Below are 23,275 nucleotides of genomic sequence, written 5' to 3' on the forward strand. Positions count from 1 at the left end.
TAATGTTCCAGCATCTGTCTCCTTTAGCAGCTACATGGTGTCTCCTTGACTCTGCCTATTTTTCCTCTATGCCTCTGTTTAGATTTCTCATCTGACTTTATTCTACTAAGCCATTGGCCGATACAACTCCTTTAATAACCAATGGTAATAAAAGATACTCACAGCATATAGAGGGGAATCCCATGTCAGCTTTTTAACTAGGAGTGGGACTTTGTGCCAACCTTTTTACCCCCAGATTGGGATTTTGTCTAGTATTAGCTTGTACAGGTTTTGTGTATGCTTTCACAATTACCAGGTGTGGAGACCCAAAAATGTGAGCTATTTCCATGCAGACCAAAGGTCAGAGAGTTGGAACTTACCTCTAATCCTTCAAGGTTATTGTGCTTCTACCTCAAACAAAGATCCCACCTAGATTTAGATCAGAGAGTTCTGCTCTCTAGAGATTATTGTCAGCAGGTGTGGCTAATAGCCAGACCTTGTATTTCAAGAATAAAGAAGTAGATATGTTTCTACCTCAAACAAAAGATAAGAATCCAACTAAGTTCTAGTTCCCTTAAGGAGATAACATTAGATTCCATGCAGGGAGTGGTTTGCCTACAGAATGTTTTGGTCTAGGGTGTGAGCTTGACTTGTGTTGTTCTAGCAACAGTAAGTTTAACTATGGATGGAGCCCACAACCTTCAACTGGTCTGTTCATTTCTTTGTATCATGTTAATGCAGTTTTTGTCTTACTCCTACCTTTTGTTGTCAGGGGTATTTTAAGCAATTGAAAAGTAAATGTGGGCGAATTCCAGTACTCACTGGAATTCCCTCCTGATATAATTCTATATGTTTCTGTTTTATTATTTTCATTCGTGTTACTAACATTTTCTAAATCCCCATGCCTCTATCCTGGCAAGAGGCATTTTTGACGAGGCTGGCCCCTGACACCATGAGTTCATAGGTACATCTTTTTTGTTATGTGTGGGAAATACTGTTTCTATGAAGTCATTCACCACATCTGACTTCTCACTCTTCAGCAAAGATTCCTGAGCCTCGAGGGAGCAGTGTGGTATACACATCACATTTAGGGCTGAGAATTCTGAAATTTCTTATTCTCTACACATTAACCAGTTGGGATTTTCTGTGTTAACTGCAATCTACTGAAAACAGAAGCTTCTCTGATGAGAGTTATTATGCACTGGTCTATGAGCATAGCAAGTCACTGGTCATTTCATTGCTGTTTCCATTGAGCAGAACAATAACAGTAGGTTTTCCCATGGATGCCACAGGTTCTTAGCTTCATTGACAGTGTTGAATTTTGGTTCCATCTCATGAAGTGGGACCTAAATGCAATCTTTCAAAAGTTGTTAGTTAGTCCCACAGCACACATGTCACTATTTCACAAGTGGACTTCTCTTATCAGGCAGGTTGTTTTTATAGTGGGTTCACAGCTGGGGGATATCAATGATTCCTTTTCTCCTCTGGTAGTGTGTACCTCACCTTTCAGCACTGTAAGAGCTAGCCAGGAAGAACAAAGCTTACGGGAAAGCACCAGGTAGTTATTCATTTTCTATGACTCAAGTATGAGGTTGAACTTCCGTATTTTTTAAATTAAGTTAATTTATTTATTTAACATCCCGACCACAACCTCCCTTCCCTCCTCTCCTCTCACTTCCTGCCCCCACCACCCTTGCACCCTCTATCAATCTACCCCTCCTCTGTATTCACTCAGAAGAAGGCAGGCCTCTCATGGTCATCAGCAAAGCATAGTAAATGAAGTTGCCATAAGACCAAGCACCTCCCCTTGCATTCAGACTGGGCAAAACAATCCAGCATGAGGAATAGGTTCCCAACAGCGAGACAAAGCACCAGGGACAGCCACTGTTCCCATTGCCAGGAGTCCCACAAATAGACCAAGCTACACAACTGTCACATATACACAGAGGGCTAAGGTCTGTCACATGCAGGCTCCCTGGCTGTTGGTTCAGACTCTGTGAGTTCCTATAAGCCAGGCTAGTCATTTCTGTGGGTTTTCCTCAGATGTTTGTGACCCCCCCCACAACTCCTACAATCCCTCTTCCCTCAACTCAGTAGGACTCCCCAACCTTGGCCCAATGTTTGACTGTGAGTCTCTGAATCTGCCTCCCTCAGTCCCTGGATGAAGGCTCTCTGATGACAACTGGGGAAGTCACCGATCTGATCACAGGGGATGGCAGTTCAGGCTATCCATCTACTGCTGTCAGGAATCTTAACTGGGGTCATGCTTGTAGAGTCCTGGAAGTTTCCCTTGCATCAGGCTACCAACATACTCTGTGAGGCCCCCATTTCCAGTCATCTCTCTCAGCACTCTCCCTCTCCATCCACCCAGAACCCAATCCCTCAAGTTCCCATGCTCACCAAACCCCAGTCTAGCTAGGAGCTCTCCTCTGTTTCCCTTTCCTGGGAAGATCCATGTGTCCCCTCTTGTGCCTTTCTTGTTATGTAGCCTCTTTGGGTCTGTGGATTATAACATGTATATTCTCTACATTTAATATCTATTTATGGGTGAGTATATATCTCCTTTGTCTTTCTTGATCTGGGTTACCTCACTCAGGATGATATTTTTCTAGTTCCATCCATTTGCCTTCAAATTTCCTTCAGAAGGGCTAAGATCAAAAACAAATGACAGCTTATGCTGGAGAGGATGTGGAGCAAGAGGAACACTCCTCCATTGCTGGTGGGAGTGCAAACTTGTACAACCAACTTTGGAAATCAATATGGCAGTTTCTCATAAAATTGAGTATCGATCTACCTCAAGACTCATAAATACCACTCTTGGGCATACACCCAAAGGATGCTCAATCATACCACAAGGGCATTTGCTCAAATATGTTCATAGCAACTTAATTTGTAATAGCCAGGAACCAGAAACAACCTAGATGTCCCTCAATCTAAGAATGGATACAGAAAATATGGTACATTTACATGATGGAATATTACTCAGCTGTTAAAAACAAGGATCTCTATATTTTTAATAGTCAAACATAATTATGATATAATATTTTGATGCAGATTTTCCATGAAGTCCAAACCATAGGTCCTTAGCCATTGTGGTCCAGCATCAGATCATTATTGACTCATCAATCTGACAACTTAGTGGCCAACCAAAATTAATAAGCTAATTTCATATATATTTATAATTTCCTCCCTCAATCCTATGTCTTTCTTTTAGGTAAGTTTACCTTTTCTTTCAATACGCTCTATGATTGATGATGTTTTAAATGCCAACATCACAGTCTATGAATTACCCTAAAAGAATAGACACAGATATGAACAAAGATTTATATCTAGAAATATTTACCACAGCATTGGCTCAACCTATTAAACACATCTGATCAGAAATTATAAAACAGCTGCACTTCTAATTGTTAAAAGTTGGGTTAAAATACGACATGTATGGAATAACTGCATAATGGAGTATTATGCAGGCATTCAAATTTGTATTTTATTTATAAAAGTGTGTTGTAGAACAACATGTATATATGAATCTGTGGGGAGTAGTTAAAATCTCAGAGTTTCATTATTCCCACTTGACATTTTTCTACTCTAACATAGGACAGTCCGTTCCTGTCTGATTAGAGACACATTTTGGCCAGTTTTATAATAGATCTGGCCAAGAAAATCAGGTTATTTATGTTCCGTTTGGAACAGAAATTCAAAACTTGGCAAATAATTTACAGGTTAACAAGAATTATATCTTCTTTCACACAATTTCAAACACCAGGAAAGGAAAAACAATAAGGATTAACACCCAAGCTTCATTTAAGTCCTGAGCTACCTCAAACATATTCCACCGAGAACGCAAAACAGAGCCCCTCCAGGAAGTTCAGCCAGAAAATACAAATGCCGTTTAGCATAATTTCTGCTGATGGATGGCTTATTCCTGAATGCTGTGATGACTTCATTTGCGTAGGCACTAAAACATGATTCTAATAGAAAACAAGAGGTGCCCATGGCATGAGAAAGACCAGGGTTCAATGTTTATAAAATCCTAAACATTAAGATAGTTTTTTCCTTATAGGTCAAGGAAAAGAGTTAAACATAAGTTCTTTTGGCAAAATACTGTTTATTAATAATAGGTGAGAATTACATACTGCTTATACTAGGTGCTATATTTAAATAACTTTATACTTATTAATTCATGTGCTTGTGAGAACTTTATGAGGTATATAGTGATACTAAAAATGAAGAAACCAAGGCATAGAACATTCGAAGAATTTTAATGAAGTTACAGATCTACAGAGAAAAAGTCAAGATTCTAGTTTAGGTATGTGTGTACCAAAGGATGTTTTTAGCCAGAAAGCTTGGACAGTTAATATGTATGAGGTTAAAAACTGGCAAGTGTTGAATCTGCTGAGCCAGGTGAGGATTGCTGGATCTCTTCTATATCCAGCGAAGCAGAGCTGCATCTAGAAGAGCGGGTACATTGCCTAACTCCTTCTTGCAATGCCTTAAGTTCTGCAAGCCAGAGAGATGGCTCAAAGTTGGGGGAGGCCAGCGGAAGATGACTCAGTATCCACAAATAACTTCCAATCCTCTCACCAGTGGACTTAGTGGAGCTGCGCGGGCCATAAAGCAGCTCCATCTGTATTCTGTAATTTGCTCAAGGTATTTCTGCAAGCCATAGCTCTTGTTGAAACATCTGGGAGGTGGGCTGGGACCAAATTTTAAAGTAACTCTTCCAACTAGCCTTCTCATTTGTCCTACAACTGGGGGATGAGTCTATCATTAGTCATATTCTGGGGCCAAATTTTCCAAGTTTGGAACTCAAGAAGGGGCACAGCCATTTCTAAACTAACACTGATGTGTCTTACAATTGCCTTCTCCAGCCACATCATAACTTCACAAAGTGCTTGATATATATATATATATGTATATATATATATGTGTGTGTGTGTGTTATATACAGAGATATGATAGTTGTACACACACACCTATTTTGTCACACTTAAAGGATAATTGAAATACATAACACAAACTTTGGTGGATGTCATAATCAATACTCCCAAATGTAATTTGCCTTTTCTTCTCTATTGCAAATATGTGAAGTTGGTGACTTATATCTTCCCATAAAATATGCAAATACAGAAGGGAGAAGAGAGCAGAGATGGGTAGGACATACAACTAGGGTGAAAAGGATGGTAAGAGGAAAAGAGAAAGGGGCATGTGAAAGGGGTTCATTACCACCACCCAGCCTCACTGCCGTGGCCCTGAATGGTAGCCGCGGCACACCTGGAGCCATTTATAAACCCTTTTGAGAAATGCCAGTCTAATAAATAATTTGCCAGCCAGTAATTCATGAGCTCCAGGCAGTAGTTGGAACCAAGGGGGGTAATGGCCACAGCTGTCAGGCTCCAGATGCTCGGGGCCCATCCCTGCCACTTTGTCCCAGCATCCATGTAGAGGAACGCTGTGAACTGGGCACACCACCACATTCATTCTGGTCGGCTTCCAACAGGACCAGCTGCATCTGGCCCAGAAGATGGCTGTTATGGGGTGCTGGGTTTCAGCCAGGCTGTGAGAGTCAGACCTTCACCCAGCATACTCCATAGAAGCTCATCTGCCTGACTTCCCCAGAACCCTCACGGAAGCTTTAGGGTTCCCAAAACATCCCTTCTTTCTGGAATCAGAATCCTTCTGCGCCCAAGAGAAAAGAAGGAACGAGAATCACACAGATGAAAAGTCATGTCATTTATTAATAATTTCTCTTTTTTTTCTTCTATAAATCTGAAGGAAAAAGTCTTTGGTGATACTCTATAAAACAATCTATCTTGGATGGCAAAACCCAGACAAAAAGTTACACAGGTCAGTGAAGTAAATCAAGATCTATGGCTTTGAAATTTCTTGCACTTTCTCACGCACTTTAGGACTCGATTGCACTAAATCATTAAAACTCTGTAACAAAGGGGGAAAACACTCCAGAAAAGACCTGTGTTGAACTACAAAAACATGGGCAACATATTAGAAACTGTCCCAAGTGCGCATTGTATACAAAATAAGGGTTACGTTTCTGTTACAATTTGTCCTCTAACATAGTTCCAGTTTCCATGTCTTTTTTTTCTAATCCTCAACAAACCCTATACATTTTTTTCCGCAGCATTAATATACAAGTTCATTACATGGTGATCAGGTCATTTGCATGACCATAATTTTAGGAATAATTACAACTGAAATGAGAGAAATGTGTCCCTGTAGAACAGAACGCTATGGCAGAAATCAAATGACCTTTGAGGCCTGAAAAGCAAATCATTACAAAAATAGCGTGACTCAGAGGCTAGCTTGACTCAGTTTTAAACCAGGCTGAGACTGCCTTCCCCAGGGCTCAGCTTGCTCATGGTTGCCTTCCCACCTATTTTTGGGGGGTAGGGGACAGAAGGGCCATTTGGGGAATCTCATCCATGCTCTTAGTATAGAAAATATTGGTACTCTAAGATACTGACAACTATAGTTCCAGCCAAGTAAAGTAAAACAACAAACATCCTTTGTTTTGGGGAAAGAACAAAGAAGAGAGATGGCTTCCAGCCAGAAATCACTTTCACTATCAACATCAACAGACCTTCTATCCAGAGCTTCTGGATATTATTACTGAATTGATGGGGTAGAACCCTCTTAGGATGCTCTGTCCCACCTCATCTCTTTTAAAACTAGAAACCTTGAGTCTAGAAATAATTTCATCTCCACATGACGAATTCCAAATACTAAGTGAGATGAGTTGAATGCAGTTCAATATTCATGTTTATGAGAATTTAACCCAGACCAATTTTATTCCCATCAAGATTGAAAAGCTGGTGGCAACAAAAGGACTTGGTTGGTGGCATCTAGTCAACAGTGGCAGAAGCATTTCAAAGCCCTTGTCTGTAGTCATAAATAGAAAGCAGGCAAATGAATTTAAGACCTACAGAACCGATGCACTGGCTATATGCCCACAGTAGCAACGATTAGAAGGCAGGAACAGTTTTATCTGAGAGTTCATAGCAAGAGCTGATACCCTTAAAGTTGGAGCTTTCAGAGACACCTAGGAACATTTGGTATTTCCAGGTGGAGGAAGCTCACTCTAGGACTAGCATTCATATCTCATCTTGTCGAGCATGAGTCTCCTTCAGCTTCTCCCCAGATGAGTCTTTCTGCCTTCTCTCCATCTTTCAACGAGTCTGAGTCAACATTCATTAGTTGTTAAATCAAGCACCCTCTTTTTTTTTTTATATAGTACATAGGTCTGCTCACATCACTCATCTCGCCCCTGATTAAATTAAAGTTCAGCAGCCTTTATGAAAGGCCACTGGCACAATATTCCTTCAAGTCACCAGGACTTTGAGAACCACCAGAATAAAGGCTAACATAGCCTACTGTAATGAAAAGGAAAAATTATTTTCAAAAGGGAAACTGAAGGACCCCGCTGGGATTGGTCCTTCTGTGAGCACCATTTGGAAGAAGAAGTTAAACTGTAATGCACATAAGAATCCAGGTACGAGCTTTTCCTTTCTTCGGCGGCATCGTCTCTGAGACACAGGCCCACATACCTTGGTGCGACCGCCTCACTGTGTTGTGGTTTGTGACGTGACTACAAGGATTATTGCATGAATTTTTCTCCACAGTCTCAACTTTGGGTCATTTTTGTCATTTTGCCAACAAAAGGGATATGCTTAAAACATAATGCACATGTAAACCTTGATGGCTATCTAAGTCTTTTCATATAAACACAGTTAACTTTTAAAACACTTATTTGGAAGAACGCAGGTGCTAATGTAGGGTTGGGAAAAATGTGTGACTATCATAAGTGGCTGAGTCCTCTACGGAATCTCTTCATGCAATTCATTAGACGGTTTGTGCTATACTCTCTGCCCTTGGCATCTCACCAATTCAACACATGTTGGCCCACTTAGGGACCCCTGGTTATCATTAAAGCCAGCTGAGAGATGACTCCTGACATCCTACAGCAATGGCCATGATTTGTCAACTTGCTGCAATGCAATCTACAACTCTTTCCTCGGAGAATTAAAATTCCATCTTGCTGTTGGGCCTCACTGATTTGCTTAGCATTGTTCAATTCCCAGCTGTAGCTTCCAAATGAGAGAAGAACATGCTAGCTGGCATCCCAGAGAGAATGACTCAGGAGAATGACAGAAAACGCAACTGTGGAGGTTTAATGGAGATGAAAAGTGTGTCAGTCCCTGTTCTCGAGTGTAATTACCGCACATGTTACTTGTGGGGACGGTGTGCCTTGTGAGCGTTGTCACAGGTACACCTGGAAAGGCAGTTCCCCGAATCCACCCATGGGAGTGACTGGTACAATTAGGGATGCTGCTTTGCGAGCCAAGGCGACAACTTTGGTTTCAGGTTAGCTTGTGGTGGCTGAACAAAATGTTACATCCATGTTTGGAAAGGAGAAAGACAGGAGTCATACTGCCGTTCTGAAAAATCCCCCACTTTAAATACAAATATGTAAATGCGATTTGCTGTTCACCCTTTAACATGCTAAGAATTGCAGGTCATAGGAAGTAGCTGGGGAGCATTTCATTGACACAAATATAAGCACTGTGAACCTCAGAATTATATATGGAGAAATACTTAAAGATATATCACATCTACTTAAGGGATGCCCCATGTTTGAAAGAAGGCTAAGGATGGGTCACACATGATGAGCGAGTTGTGCACAGAGGTGTTTGTGGGCCACAAAGTTGCAGAAAAATCCCCTCTGAGTGAACTTCTGAGTCAATGCACTGCTCACAACATGGCACTTGTGGACTCTGGTCCCTGCTCTGCGGCTGGGCAGGCAATGGAGTCACTATGCAGGACCTCAGCAAAAACCTACATCCATTCTAGTGCACAGCACCGCCTCCAAGATAATAGGCTGGTTCCTTTCTCTCCCAGATGTCTACAAAGAAAGGATGAATTTGAGGCCACTGGATTCATCTGGTGTGTACTGACCTGGGCCAGATGCATAGCTTGGATGAACGTTTCTAAGAAGAAACTGGAAGTGAATGCATGAAATGTTTGAGGGTTCAGGGAGGAAAATGAAACTAAAGTGCCCTTGGATTACTCTGTAGTTTCCTAATCATCTAGCTACACCTCATCCTGTTTGGGCTCTTTCAAGTAGAAGCAGACTTTTAATGCCAGAAGCCTCCATGTTTCATGGGGAGCTGCTTCGTGGCATTGTATGTGTGCTTGTTTTTAATGCTCCACCATCACAAATTTAAGACCGCCTTTGTGGGGGTCAAAGTATTGTTTTTTTTTTTTTTGTTTTTAACATGAAGCACAACTAAATTTCCTTCCATGTTTCAAAACCCAAAGAAGTCTTCTTCACACATTTGTTTCTGATTAATTTGATTGCCAAATTTTTGCTTAAAACAATGTTTAACTGAAACTGGGATAAGAGTTCCATGGCAAGGCACACCCTCAGTGACTTCCCAGCATCCTCCTGTTAAATGATGTGAAGTTACACACATCACTTTTTTTTCCCTCAACAGAAGATTTTGCAACTTGACTTTTTCACAAACATTAAACCACTTGCTTGTCTTATAAATAATATGAACTCATCCCCTGCCCTCGGCCTCTAAAGCATAGGGTTCCCCAGATCATCTGATATCTGGGTGAGTGGTTGAACATACATGTCAACCATTAGGAAGTATTGGGTTTCAGCTGTGGGAGAACTATTTCCATGACCAACATGCTGGTGAGTTGTTTGGTGCCTTGTGCAATTCTGAAATCTACCAGGGTTTGCTTGGTACTAATTCCCCCCACTTCCACATAAAAAGATTATCATACTTTATAGCATCTCTGACAAAAAGCTTTTAGTTAGGACTGCCTACCTGGAGTCAATACTTTCTCTCATGCAGCAATATTTTAGAGACCAAGGGGGATCTGAGCATATAATTTGCACTGGTAAAATTACACTATGAACCCGTCTTAGTGTATGCCCAGTTCTCTGCTGACACTATGACCAATAACTGATTGTGCTCCCATGACATCTGTGTCTGTCACTGCATGAAAGGCTGGGGGACCTGGGGCAATGGATGTCCGGAGCGAAGGGAGCAGCAGCTTGGAAACATTCACAACCAACACAATTTTGATTAAAGAAAGAACTCTGGTTTTTAATAGTTTTGATCATTAAAAAAGTTTAAACCTGCATAGCAATCATTTCAAAAATAATTATTTAATGTTCCATAATTAAACTGTACACAACCTAGTCGTGGGACACAGAAGCCAGTGAGGTGAATGGAGCAGTCTGGTGCAGTTTCAGGAGCCAGGATTCCAGCTGAGTTCTCACTGGCCTTTGTTACTCTTGTCATTGTGTTCATCTAAGGTTTTGTTTTTTGTTTTTTAATTTTTTTGATACTTGGCACAGTCTGGCTCCCTCGATGAACGGAACTGCACTGGGAAGAGAGAGCAGCTGGACTCAGTCCCATCTTCTTCCCCTCCCCCACGCAGTGGGATCCCTCAAAGCCGTTCAATGTCTCTGTATTTCTTCCTCAGAATGGAGACCTGGTCTTTAAAGAGGACCGGGTCTAGCCTCATCTGAGAGTGGATCAGCGGCATGTAGCCAAACCAGCTGGCAAACGTGTTCATGCAGCTCTGTCGCTGGGCAAAGTGGTCAGGGTCAGCCCAGCGGGAAGCCCGGGAAGTCTGTGGAGAAGGAGACAAACAAGGGAGCCAGTGAGAGAGGACACAGTGCGGTGCAGGCACCATAGGCTGGATCTCCGTACAGGCCAGCAGCAGAATGTGGGGCCTGGCTGCCACGCTTGTCCATCCGCAGAGCCGGCAGAAGGCACGGGTCAGGTACACTGACTTACCTCTGACTGAAGTGGTCTTGAGATGTGGTAACTTCACAAGTGTCCAAACATACCTCATCCTCTGAAGCTTTCTGAGCCGACTAATGCCCATGTGAATGAATGATGGGCCTTTACCAATGGACCCTCAACTACTATGGTCACTAAACAGCTCATTCCTTTTTGTCTCTGGAGCTGGATGGTAGGGCTCACAATGAACTCACTGCTTCTAAGATAGTTTTTCTAAATCCTTCCATGAAACTTCTTTAAGCACAAATTTATTTTTATTTGCATGTGTGAGACTATGTGTATGAGTATGGGTGTGTGTATGTGTGTGCGTGTGTGTGTACGGGTGCCCTTGGAAGCCAGAAGACAGCATGAGATGCTGTGAAGATGGAGTAACACAAGGCTCTATCTAAGTCATCTGACATAGATGCCGGAACTAATCTCTGGTCCTGTGCAAGGGAAGCAGCAGTCTCAACGGTGGAGACATCTCTCCAGCCCTTAAATCCTGTTGTTAACATGGTTGATGTAGAGACATGAAGTGATAGAAGTCCCACTCTGGGTTCACTCCTATGCATGTAACTTTCCACTTTACTAAATTCCTGTTGAATGGCTTGTTAAGAAGATGTAGGTCTAACCGAAGAACAAAATGAAGCTCTTACACTGGACTTGGGCTAGTGCTGTACCACACACAAGAACCTTATAGACTTCTGAGATGACCCCTGAGGTACGAGAGGGTCTCAGATCCAATGACACATGGTCTATGCCTACAAAGCATGAGTGAACACGAAAATCCTAAAATTCTGTTCATAACCTAACAGTTGTATGTCTTTTCAATGCTACTAAACCCCTAAGATTATTGTTCTAAACATCAGGTGCTCACTCAGAAAAAAGTTATTGAAGTTAAAAATAAAATAGCTACCATCTTTTTAATTATGTTGCCCCTAAAGCTGGTCGCATATTATTTAGCCCACATAAATGATTGGTACTGACTAAGAGAAAATCCCAAAGGATGTACTGAAAATTTAAAGAGAACAACTAAAAATTTTATTTTACAAGTATGTTTTGTGAACAAAAAAAAAAGTTGTTCAATTATGGGATAAAACGCTTACATACACACACACACCATAAACATAAATAAGCAACTGTTTAGTACGTGTGTGTGTGTGTGCGTGTATGTGTATTTAGAAACACACTTTAATGAAAAGTGCCTTCTAGAGAAAGAAGCACTCAGAGTCACTTTAAAATCACAAGTATCAACATGCTTGAAAACAACGTGATAAATACAAATGTCAAGTTAGCTCTAAGCAGCGGCTTGTGAAGTGTTTCCAGGAAGCACTTCGGGGCCTCCCAGCAACGAGGTGGAGGGGCTCCCCAAGTCACAGCCGGTCCGAGGAAGCTGCAGTTATCTGCTGGAGGCAGAAGGAAGGTTCTGGTTTCTAGCATCTTTGCTGGGAGAAATCATCTTCACCAGTCCCAGAAAGGCAAAGGATTAAGATAACTGAGTTCCCGATAGAGACAGCCTTTAAGGCAGTAGCTCCCTACATGTGTGTTGCAATCCCTTTGGGGGGACGTCGAATGACCCCTTCACAGGGGCTGCCTAAGATCATTGGAAAACACAGATATTTACATAATGATTCCTAATAGTAGCAAATTACAGTTATAAAGCTGGAACAAATAACTTTCTGGCTGTGGGTCACCACAACCCGAGGAATTGTGTTAACGGGTCGCAGCACAAGGAAGGCTGAGCATCACTGTTCTAAAGTTAATGGCACTTGTGACCCTATCGGATTGGTCCACTCACTCCAAAGGGCCAGTTCCAAGTCAGGCAAATGTGCACATATGCAAATGGAAAAACTGTCAAGAACTTTGGTTCGTTTTGATTGATTCCAATGCAACCAACAAATACGAAAAACAAAGCAAAGCAAACAAACAAACAAAAACGTTTCTAATTCTAATAACAGCATCAGCTCAAAACAATACTCATTTGTTCCAAGGACACAAACATTAATAAAATAACGAGCATGACAGAAAGAAGGGTTCGAATACACTCTACTACCTGGGTACACAGAAACAAACGGAGCATCCAGTTTAGAACTGTCTCTAAAATATGTTACTGGACATGCGCATTAAGTGCAATCAGGCAAATGTATGGCAAGGTCACAGAAGCCACTGCTAAGATGCCACATGCTAGCAGCAGTCCACCTTGGGTGAATGCACAGCGTCAGAAGTCTCAAGCTGTCTTGGAGCAAACAGTGTGAAAAGAACGTTAGGACTCTGTGAGCTGGTGTGTTCTGTGACAAAACATCTGGGTATGCAGTCGGCAATGCACGCTGCTTGGATTCGAAATATTTTGGTCTTTAATGACTGGAAATTCTTGCAAATGCCCCTGCCTATTATTTCAGTGGTTAAAGGAGGGCAAATCTTTCCTAGTAGTCTCTGCTCAGAAAGAATGGGTATTTCTCCATAATCAGTACTTCTAATACTGTCTGGACGTGTGTGTTCTCAGTAAACACTGAAGGACACCAATATAACTGAAAATTCTGCCAATACTGTTTTTTCTCTTGCTACACTTATTGTAGCAAGAGAAAACCCAGACAAGAAGGTTGCCGTAAGAGCTTGCTAAAGTTCCCTTTGCAAAATTTAGATTTAAAGCCAGTGCCCATTACAAACCTCGAGCCACTGAACTGACACAAACATGCTCTCGATTTTGGCGGTGGTGGCATTTGTTTTGTTTTGTTTATTTTTTGAAGATATACTATCCTGTGCTTTGAGCACTCTGTAGCTTGGGCTGGTCTAGAACCCTCATGTCCTAGAACTTCTGTCTCCCTCTCCCGTTGAGCTAACAGGCAGGAATCACTTATGCTCCATGACATTCACATTGAGAATTCATTTTAATCACACTTGGTGTGCCATAATTTAGCCTGGGTAGAAGTAATAGCTGGATTTCAGCTCTTCATTTATTTTTAAAAGTCACATCTGTTTGTTTGTTTATGTACTTATGTGTGTGTATGTGTGGCATGAGGTGGAGTCCTGGAGCATGTATTTGCCACAGCACGCATATATAGAGGTCAGAAGGACGTTGTGGGAGTTGGTTTTTTTTCCCTCCCATCACGTAGGTCCACGGAGGGAACTCAAGTCTGCAGCCTTGGTGAGAATTACCTTAACCTGCTCTACCCCCACCTCTTCACCTACTTACTTATCTATCTATTTATTTTATTTATTTATTTAGAGGCAGGGAGGGTCTTGCTTTGTAGCTCACATTCACTCTGTAGTCAAGAATGACTTCCGATTGTGTCTCCACATCCCAAGTGCGGGGATTCTAAGCATGGACTACCATATCCAGTTTATATGGTGCCGGGCATGAAACTCGGCCTCCTTAGGCTAAGTAGGCAACTCTGCCACCTGCGTGCCAGCCCCAGCTACATGTCATTTATTACATGTAAGTATTGGCTCTGCCAGATAAGGCCTGACACTTGCAACTGGGGTACTGGAGAACGGCAGAGGGTCAGAGACGAGGATTCCATTCTGTCTCCAACATCTTGGGGTACTTGGAGCAAGAAGTTCAATTGTCTAGTCCCAGTTTTTCTGCCTGTAAATGGGGGGACTTGGGTGATTTTATGACCCAAGAAGACATTGGGCTGTGCTTTAACAACTGCACCAATTTCATGAAAAAGATTTTACCATTTCATTTTAAAGATGAGCCATGAGAATTTCAGAAGGTGACTTGCCCAGAGCTTATATGTGCTAGTTCTAGAACTAAAAATGGACCGAGTGACTTCTAGAATTTCACTATGATATTTGCTCAACTGAAGACCAATCGCCGGAAGACTGTTAAGAGGGTTGCTTGCTATACTGCAGACATCTACAATAAACTGACATCAGTTCTTTGGAGACCTTTAACTCTGCTGCGGACTGAATGTTATGTCTTCCTGGAAAACACTGTTGTCTGATCCTGTATATGAGAATCAGTTAAGTGGGGGCATCCGGAGGAGTCTGGTTCAAGAAGGCAGAATCCTCAAGAATGAGTTGACACCAGAGAGCCTTCTACCACACGGGGACATGACAAGCAGACGGCCACCTATAAATCTCAATGTGGGGTATTAGGATTGCTGACACCTCAATTTTGGAATTCCCGGGTTTCGCAGGTATGAGAAATAAACGTTTGTAACTTAAGCCTCAACTCTATGTAATTTCTGTTATAATAGCCCAAAGGGACCAGACAAACTCTAAGACCATGTCACTGTCATGTCACACTGCGGGCTGCTTAAGAGCTTTATATTCTTAATTATCAAGTGTCAATCACTCCTTCCTTCAGGGCTTTCAGATGCGGCTTATTTTTGTGTTCCCTTATGACACTGCTAGATAAAGTGGAGGAATACACAGTCGTGTGGCCTTGGGAAGAAAGTTCTTCGGTCTTACCTGTCCCATCATTGTTTCCTTATACTGCTTCTTCTGGGTCACTTTGATTGGAGGCAATTTTGTCACAGCAGACACCAGGAAATTCATGAGAATGTCCTCACAATTGGCCAGTTGGTCTACCATGTTCTTCAGGCTGGCTGGCAGGTAATGGGTGTACAGGTAGTGATAATATCTGTAAACAACAAGGGAAAGCCATTTAGGGGGACAGTATTACATGAAGACAGGAAGACTTTACACATTGTCACTCTCTGAATCCCTGAACATGCTACTGAATGCTATCCCTTCCACAGCACTCACTACAGGCCAAATCATATTCTCAGGCCTTTAACCAGAAATGCCTCATCTAACCTGAATAAGAAATCTATGAGGCAGATGTTATTATATTATTATCCTTATTTTACAGATGAGGAACCAAGGCACAGAGATCCACAGGGGCACAGATCTTGCTTGCCAATCAAAACCTAGTTATGAGGCGTGACCAGCTGGAGAGAGAAACTGAACACTACAATGCTGTGATGACAATGGAGATGACCATCCTCGGGGCCGGTTTGGTGCCATTTCGAATCACTATGGAAACGCACCGCTGGGGGTGTGTCTACAAGAATATTTCCAGAAAGGCTGAAAACAGCGGGGAAGACGCCCCCTGAATGTGGACAGCACTATCCACGGGCTGGGGACCAAGACTGAACAAAAAGATAAGAACGTGCATTGAGCACGAGCATGCATCTCTCTCTGCCTCCTAACTAGAGACTTCTGCCGCCAGGACCTCCCGCACCATGATGTACTTTTCACAAACTGTGAGCCAACACAAACTTGCTTTGTCAGGTGGCTTTTGCTGGGTGTTTTGTCACAGAAAAGTGATGGTGAAATCATTTACTTACAAATAGGACAGAGTGCTTGAATGAATCAGATTCATTTATGTGAAGGTGGCAGGAGGGGGGCAAGTCCTGAGATCAAGATTTACTCAGCCCAATGTTTATACTTGGGCATTTCCAGACTTATCTCTGAGATGAGAAGAGTCTCGATTCTCTATTTTAAAATCTAAGGTAGGGTTGGTGCATTTTCCTCATTGAGATAAAATGTCGGGTATTTCCATTAATGATTCAGGTAGAAAGTGGAGATGCTAATTCTACATTCACTCATCTGGCAATTTGACCTTACCTACTGGTTTTATGGACCAAATTCAAATATTACCCATTTTATATCTCTGCCTATAACTTTTTCAACGTAGCTTTTGGGTATTATAGCATACCTGGGGCAAGATTTCCATTTAAATAGAGTTACTCCACCTGTAGTATTCTCTCTGTTGATAGCGCTCTATCCTTTTGGATCTCAAGTCAGAAAATTTGGTGGTCATTACATTCTGATTAGGTCACTATGCTGAATCAGCTTCAAAATATCCCTACTGTGTGGTCACTATTTATAGCATTGTTCAGTCCCTGGCTCCATATAAATCTCTATATAAATCACCATATATATATCCAATTTCTTCCTAAAAGGTTTTCCTCCCTCTTTCACAATCTTACTGCCTATTCTCATTACAGTATCCAGAGTGGATACCAGGGACATAGCCCTGAAGTCTGCTCTGTTCAAGGCCATGCACCGACCTATTCAATAGAGGGAACATCAACTTCTGTCTGGGCTTCCAGGCCTCCTGGACCTGCTCACCTGCTGCACCATGGTCACCAATCACACCCCTCTTCTCCATGTTTCTCCACTGTCTGCTCTGGGTGTTAATTCTTGCTATTCTCAATGCTACCACAGCCTTGGTTAACCTTCTCTCGCTTCTGCTTGTTTCTGGGCACTTCCTATCTCTGTAATGTAGATCATCCCGACTATTCTCCATCCTGCCCCATCTCTGTGATGGAGATCATTCTGACCACTCTCCATCCTGCCCCATCTCTGTGATGGAGATCATCCTGACCACTCTCCAACCTGCCCCATCTCTGTCACTCCTGCTACTTGACTCTTCATCAGTGTTTTTTCTTGCTGTCTCTCATTTCCCCATAGTATCTATGTTTCTCGGCTCTTCAGATTATGAGCCCTGCAATGTTAGGGAATTTTTCTATTTTACTCAACAGTGAACCAAAATCACGTAGAACAGAATGCTTAGGCATCCACTCTTAATATTCAGCTACCCAACCTAGCTCTGAGTGTATCTTTATCCCTTGATAACTGAAAATACCACTCTGCCTTAACATCTAGAGATACAGTAAGTCAAGAAGCTTCATAGTACACATCTGCTACTTCAACAAAAATCAAGAACGGACACTGGCTAATTTTCATTAAAGTCATTAACAAAATTTGGCCTAAGTTCCTATTAACGCAGTTGTCGGAAACGAACACAATGTGTTCCACGAGAACCCTCGGCTCCTCACTTGTGGTAGATAGCAGCTCCTGTCAACACCATGGAGTAGTCATTCGTCCACTTGGATGTGTATCCCCACCGCTCCTTAGAGTTATCCCAGAAATGGCTGCGTGCGGGATACCCCACAATCCTCTCGGGAAAGCTCTGCCACACGGTGAAGGCAAAATCCACCTGCGAGGCAAAGTCAGAGCCAAACAAGCAATCAGCACCGCCAACAAATGTCAACAAAACATTACCTCCCCCTGCTAAGTCATAATGCGAAATCCCACGGCTGTTTCAAAACATTAATTCCCCATATTCATCAGCAAATTAAACTGACTGCTTGACATTTTGCCCTGTAATTATACATGTTTTTTTTAAATGTCCTATGAAAGAAACTTAAGATTAGTACGGGGGTGGGGAGATTACTGACTTGTCCTATACAAATCCTAGTATGTTCATGCTAAAAAAAAACAAGAAGTGGCTGCTTTCCTCTCCCCCACCCCAAAGGCACACGTGACCATTGATTCACAGGAAGCACAGCGGCATCTGTTTTGTAAATGAGAACAGATTCCCTGTCCGCATCCAGGGACTGAAATACAGCACGCATCGTAACTAGCGCATAGCAAAGCCCAAGTGACTAAAATTGGAGCATTTTCATTATGGAAAAGTTTTTGTAACGAGCATAACTTTGAACAGGCACTTAGAGAAGACATCAGGAAGGGCATACAGCAGGCACGTCAGGTCTGAAGACGCAGGATACTAAGTTAAACCAGCACGACAGCCACCGTGAAGTCACTGAGAAAAGGGGGGGGGACCATGCAGGATGCTAGGTAAAACCAGCATGGTAGTCATCATGAAATTATTGAGCAAAAGGGGGGACATGCAGGATGGTAGGTAAAACTATAATGGTAGCCACCGTGAAGTCACTGAGAAAAAGTAGGGAAAAGGCCAAGTTAAAAACAAAAAACCCTACAAGATTATTGTTATTTTTTTTTTTTTTTCCTTTTTTGAGACAGAGTTTCTCTGTGGTTTTGGAGCCTGTCCTGGAACTAGCTCTTGTAAACCAGGCTGGTCTCGAACTCACAGAGATCCGCCTGCCTCTGCCTCCCAAGTGCTGGGATTAAAGGCGTGCGCCACCACCTAAAGAAAAGCTATGAGAGTGAATCCCTACTGTTCCTAGGAAGTCAAAGCGGGTACTTCTGAATCCAGTCTAAGCTAGCACCCAGAGCTATCAAGATACCTCCTTTAAAATCTGTCGGTTCCCTTCAGATCATCTGATGAACCATATTTAAAAAGAGAAAAGTAAATGATAAGTTTGTGATCATGTAATGCTTATGGTATAAAGGTTTACACGGCCTTACACATTGTAACAACAACCCTATGAGGTAGATACTTATTCTTCAGTTCATCAAAGGTTAAACTAAGACACCTGGAGGACCAAGGAATTTGCTTGCACTAGTAAACGACAGGGCCCAGACTTGAACCCAGACACTCTCCTTTCACACCCCGTGTGTATCCTAGCCTCTCTTAGCTTCTACCATCACACTGTTGAAAGCAAGTTATCTTAAACACATGCTACCTTGCAACCCCGGCCTATCTCTTCTTGGTAAGGAGTGAAAGAAATTTCACATTCTATAAATATTTCAAGTCCTTGGCTGCGGTAATGGATAGGGGACTAAATGCCAGTGGTGTGTCCTGGTTCTGCCATCCAAGATGGTCAAAATGATCCACTAAATATTCAAAATGGCCAAAGGGTAAAAATAATAGAATTTTATGAACTAATGAAGGTGACTATACAATATAACCACACAAGGGAGGGCCACGCAGTTCCTGAAAAGACTACCCAAGTTAGGTTCTTGGGGTCCCTGGTTAGATATTAGCAGGTTTCAAGGCTACTGGGATGGGTCCCTCCTTCACAATCAACAGTGTGGAAAACCAAGAACTAAAGCTTAGGGACTCAGATTACAGGGCCAATGAATGGGATCGAAATCTTATCTCTGACCCTGGGTAGGGACAGGACATTCTGAACTGTTCTAGGGATCAGGGGGGCTACTGTCTATTCAGAGGCTTTCTGGAAAAGAATAGGGACAAACCATTACTCCTTCTTTAAGAACTAATCCAAATGGATCTGTCAATCACCTGGACAGGAAAACATGCCCCAGGAAATGGTCTCTTCCAGGAACCCTAAGTAGGATATGGCCTATGCAAGCATACAGGTCAGTAGAAGGTTCCCTCTTGGCTACTGTCCACTCTCACGGTGAGAACGCTTTCCTCAACAATGATGTCTTTCGGCCTTTTCCATTCAGCCTTGAATGGGACACGAGGGACTGGGGGGGCATTGAAGCAGCCAGCCAGAGTGGGGTCCTGGTGACATTAAAACAACATGACTGAAACTCAGATACATTACACTCTGTGAAAGAAATCCAGCTAAAAGGGCCATGGCCATGCAGGATACATTTCCACAAATATGAGACATCCTGACTGAGGGAAATCACTGGCACAGAAGACGGTGGTTGCCAGAGATGGGGAAGCACAACTTAAAACATGCACACGTGTGTGGAGCTCAGAGAATTTTCAGGAGATGGCCCTCCCCTCTACCTCACTGAGGCAGGGTCTCTTGTTTCTGCAACATTGTGAATCCCAGTCTAGCTGGTCTGCAGGCTTCAGGTTGACTCTTCTGTCTATGTCCCATCTTGCTGTAGGAGTGCTGGCATTACAGATGTGCACCACATCTGGCTTTTTAGGGTGGGTCCCAGGCATTAAGCACAGGTCTTTAGGCTTGCATGACAAGAGCTCTGACTTACTTAGCCATCTCACCTGCCCTGTGGTCTCCCCCACCCTGCAGCTCCTACTTCCTTTGGACTGTGAATTAACCATTGTCTATTCTGGTTCTCAGGCCATCATTTTCCTACTGTGACCACAATATCAGCTTTCCTGAGACCGTGGCTCACACACAGAGAGTGCTACCCCATGATCACATAAACTAATTCCACACACACACACACACACACAATAAAAAAAAAACAAAAAACAACTTTACTGGCTGGGCAGTTTTGGCACATGTCTTTATTTCCAGCACTTGGGAGGCAAAGGTAGGTGAATCTCTTTGAGGCCAGCCTGGTCTACATAGTGAGTTCTAGGGCCTCCGCCAGGGCTACACAGAGAAACCCTGTCTCAGAAAACCAAATAGATAGGTAGGGGAGGGAGGGAGGAAGAGAGGGAGAGAGAGAAACAGACAAATAGACAGATAGACAGACAGACAGATAGATAGATGAATAGATAGTAAATAAACAAATATAGACTTAACATGGCCTTTGCCCCAAACCAAACATTCCGGGAACTGGGAGAGATCACAAAACATTATTGTGAAAGTTAAGACATCTGGGGATAGAAAGCACTTGACAGAAACCCGAGATCAGGTCGCTATAACCTACACCATCCCCAGCACTCAAAACTAATTGTGCCAAGTGATGGGATAGTATATTCTGCAGCCTCCTGATAAAGAATCTACCTGACTGTCGGCACTCTTTGGGGTTTCCTATTATTCTTTGATAAGGAGACACATGTGTTGGCAATTGGTGTAGAACACAATGGGGTGTTTTTGTTGCATGAATTTCATACTCTCTCGGGGCTGTTTCAAAGGAACTCAAAAGTAAATTCAGATAAAACTGCGATTCTTCTGATAACACTGCTTTCATTCAGATCATTAACACATCAAAGAAGGCAAAGGTCAACACAAGACCCCTTCTCTTAAAAAATCAGCATCTGTTTTCTTTTGAGGTTTTGCAGCAGCTCATATAAATGTAAATAATGACGAACCAACTATATCTAATGCCCTTTAAAGAGTGCAGTTAAAAATCTATCCTTAGTGCTTCAGTGAGACATTTAGACAAGCTGAGAACTCTTGAGGAGAGAGAGAGAGAGAGAGAGAGAGAGAGAGAGAGAGAGAGAGAGAGAGAGAGAGAGAGAGAGAGAACCCAATGGAACCAACATCTATTCACCTAAAAAAAGAGACTAGGGAAATTCTGCCCACAACCATTTTAGGCAATACAACCACTTCACTGATCAGCAGGCAAGAGCAAGCCAGACTGCCAACCTCTTAAATTTACATATCATTTTCAACCCACGTTGACTTCTAATTACTTCACACAGAACACATGTTCCTCCCAGCATGCACTGAGTGGTGGGAACTGCTATCCTTTGAAAGGAAATTCTCCAGCACAAAGATGCATCACAGTGGTAGAAAGTTACGCCAGCTTGGGTCACGGAAAAACAAAGTCTGGTGTGAGATCAATTGCCTTGTGCAATTGGGAAGACGTGAGATGAATCAGACTGCAGGTTATCGGAAGATGTCCGAGGTGTGTTCTGTGGATGTTTTAACTACCCGCTCCACCATGGGGATGTACTACTTGTTCTGGGTCTGCCCTCTGAAAGCCTGTGCCCATTCTTGCCCTGGGATGGTGGAATAGTGTGATGACTAACCTTGACCATCATCGTGACTGGACTTAGAGGTGCCCAGGAAATTAGTAGAACACACTGCTAGAGAGTGTTTTCAGAGAGGACTAACAAGAAGAGGGGAAGGCTTGGTGTGCATGTGGGATGTGAGAGCCAACGAGCTGGGATTAGGGTGGAAGCCAAGGGAGCAGAGGAAGCCAGCTGGTTCACAGATCCTCTGTCCCTCCCAGCTCCGTGGCTGCCACGTGATCTTTGATCTGCCACATCTTTCCTGCCGTGATACAGTGAAAACCTCTGAAACCCTGCCAGGTAAATCTTCCTTCCTTTAAGTGGTATGGCCCCAGTACTTTGTTGTAGCCACAATATGCCAACTAGCACACCCAGAATGGTACAACCTGCCCTCCTTTGCTGGCTAGAGAGCGGCAAGGTCAAACCAATGGTAGCCACCAGCAAAATTACAAAAACAAACAAAGGGATGAAGGAGAAGGCAAGGTCTTTTGGAATGATGTGACAATGACCACATCTCCATGAACACAGTCTGGGAGGACGACCTCCTCAGAAGAGCTCCCTCTGTCACGGGCTGGGCATTCCTATCCTTCCCGTGCTCTTCCAGGAATGAAGTAAGAAAGCTTTCTGCCCTGACCAGGTGTTTTCCCATCCTTTACGGGGTCCAGCCATCCCACCCACACCTCCTGAAGTAATTGAAAGTGCTTTCCTTTGAGTCATCTGAGCTGAATTCTGTTTGCTGCCAGGACTTTGATAGATACAAGTTGGGATGCTATAACCCTGACTTAGAGACCTGAAGAAAGAAATCTCTCAGGAAATACTCGGTGAATGAGTGTGCTCTTGGGATGCCAGCTTCCCTTTGCAGTAAGCTGCAGAAAAATGCGGGCTGGAGTGTCTCAAAGCTCACACTCCATTGCCATCCCTTTGTTTGTCCCATCTTCAGTCCAGCAGCCCACCCTCTTGGCAAAAGACGTGTGACACAGAGGATGGGTACTCAGCCTCTAATTGGCATGGTTCTCACCCCCAGCATCCAATTATTGAACAAGTACTTATAGAACCCAGGCTAAGCAGACGTGTCTGCTCCAGGTGAGACCCAGACATCTTGTCCTGGGGTATTTAGGCAGCTTTGAAAGCAATGTCTGATAAACTCTGGTAACAACTAGAAACAGTTGTGGAATCTCAAGGAAGACACTGAGGTAGTCCGCCTATGACCAAGCCTGTTATCAGCCTCTTGCTATAGCAAGTGTGCCTA

At 42.9% G+C, this 23,275-nt stretch overlaps 1 protein-coding gene across 1 annotated transcript in view; it reads right to left on the minus strand.

Annotated features, from left to right (window-relative positions):
• Positions 1-9,925: 9,925 nt before the first annotated feature.
• Positions 9,926-23,275, minus strand: part of Ext1 (exostosin glycosyltransferase 1) — a 277,355-nt gene continuing 264,005 nt past the window's right edge. Inside the window, exons 9-11 of the mRNA XM_057792548.1 lie at positions 17,591-17,751; positions 15,213-15,384; positions 9,926-10,644 (exon numbers count right to left, since the gene is read on the minus strand). Of these exons, the coding sequence (XP_057648531.1) occupies positions 10,459-10,644; positions 15,213-15,384; positions 17,591-17,751 (519 nt within the window). The 3' untranslated portion in view covers positions 9,926-10,458. The remainder of the gene's footprint in view (positions 10,645-15,212; positions 15,385-17,590; positions 17,752-23,275) is intronic.

Source organism: Chionomys nivalis, chromosome 17 (genome assembly GCF_950005125.1).
Source record: "Chionomys nivalis chromosome 17, mChiNiv1.1, whole genome shotgun sequence".
NCBI classification, from domain to species: Eukaryota; Metazoa; Chordata; class Mammalia; order Rodentia; family Cricetidae; genus Chionomys; species Chionomys nivalis.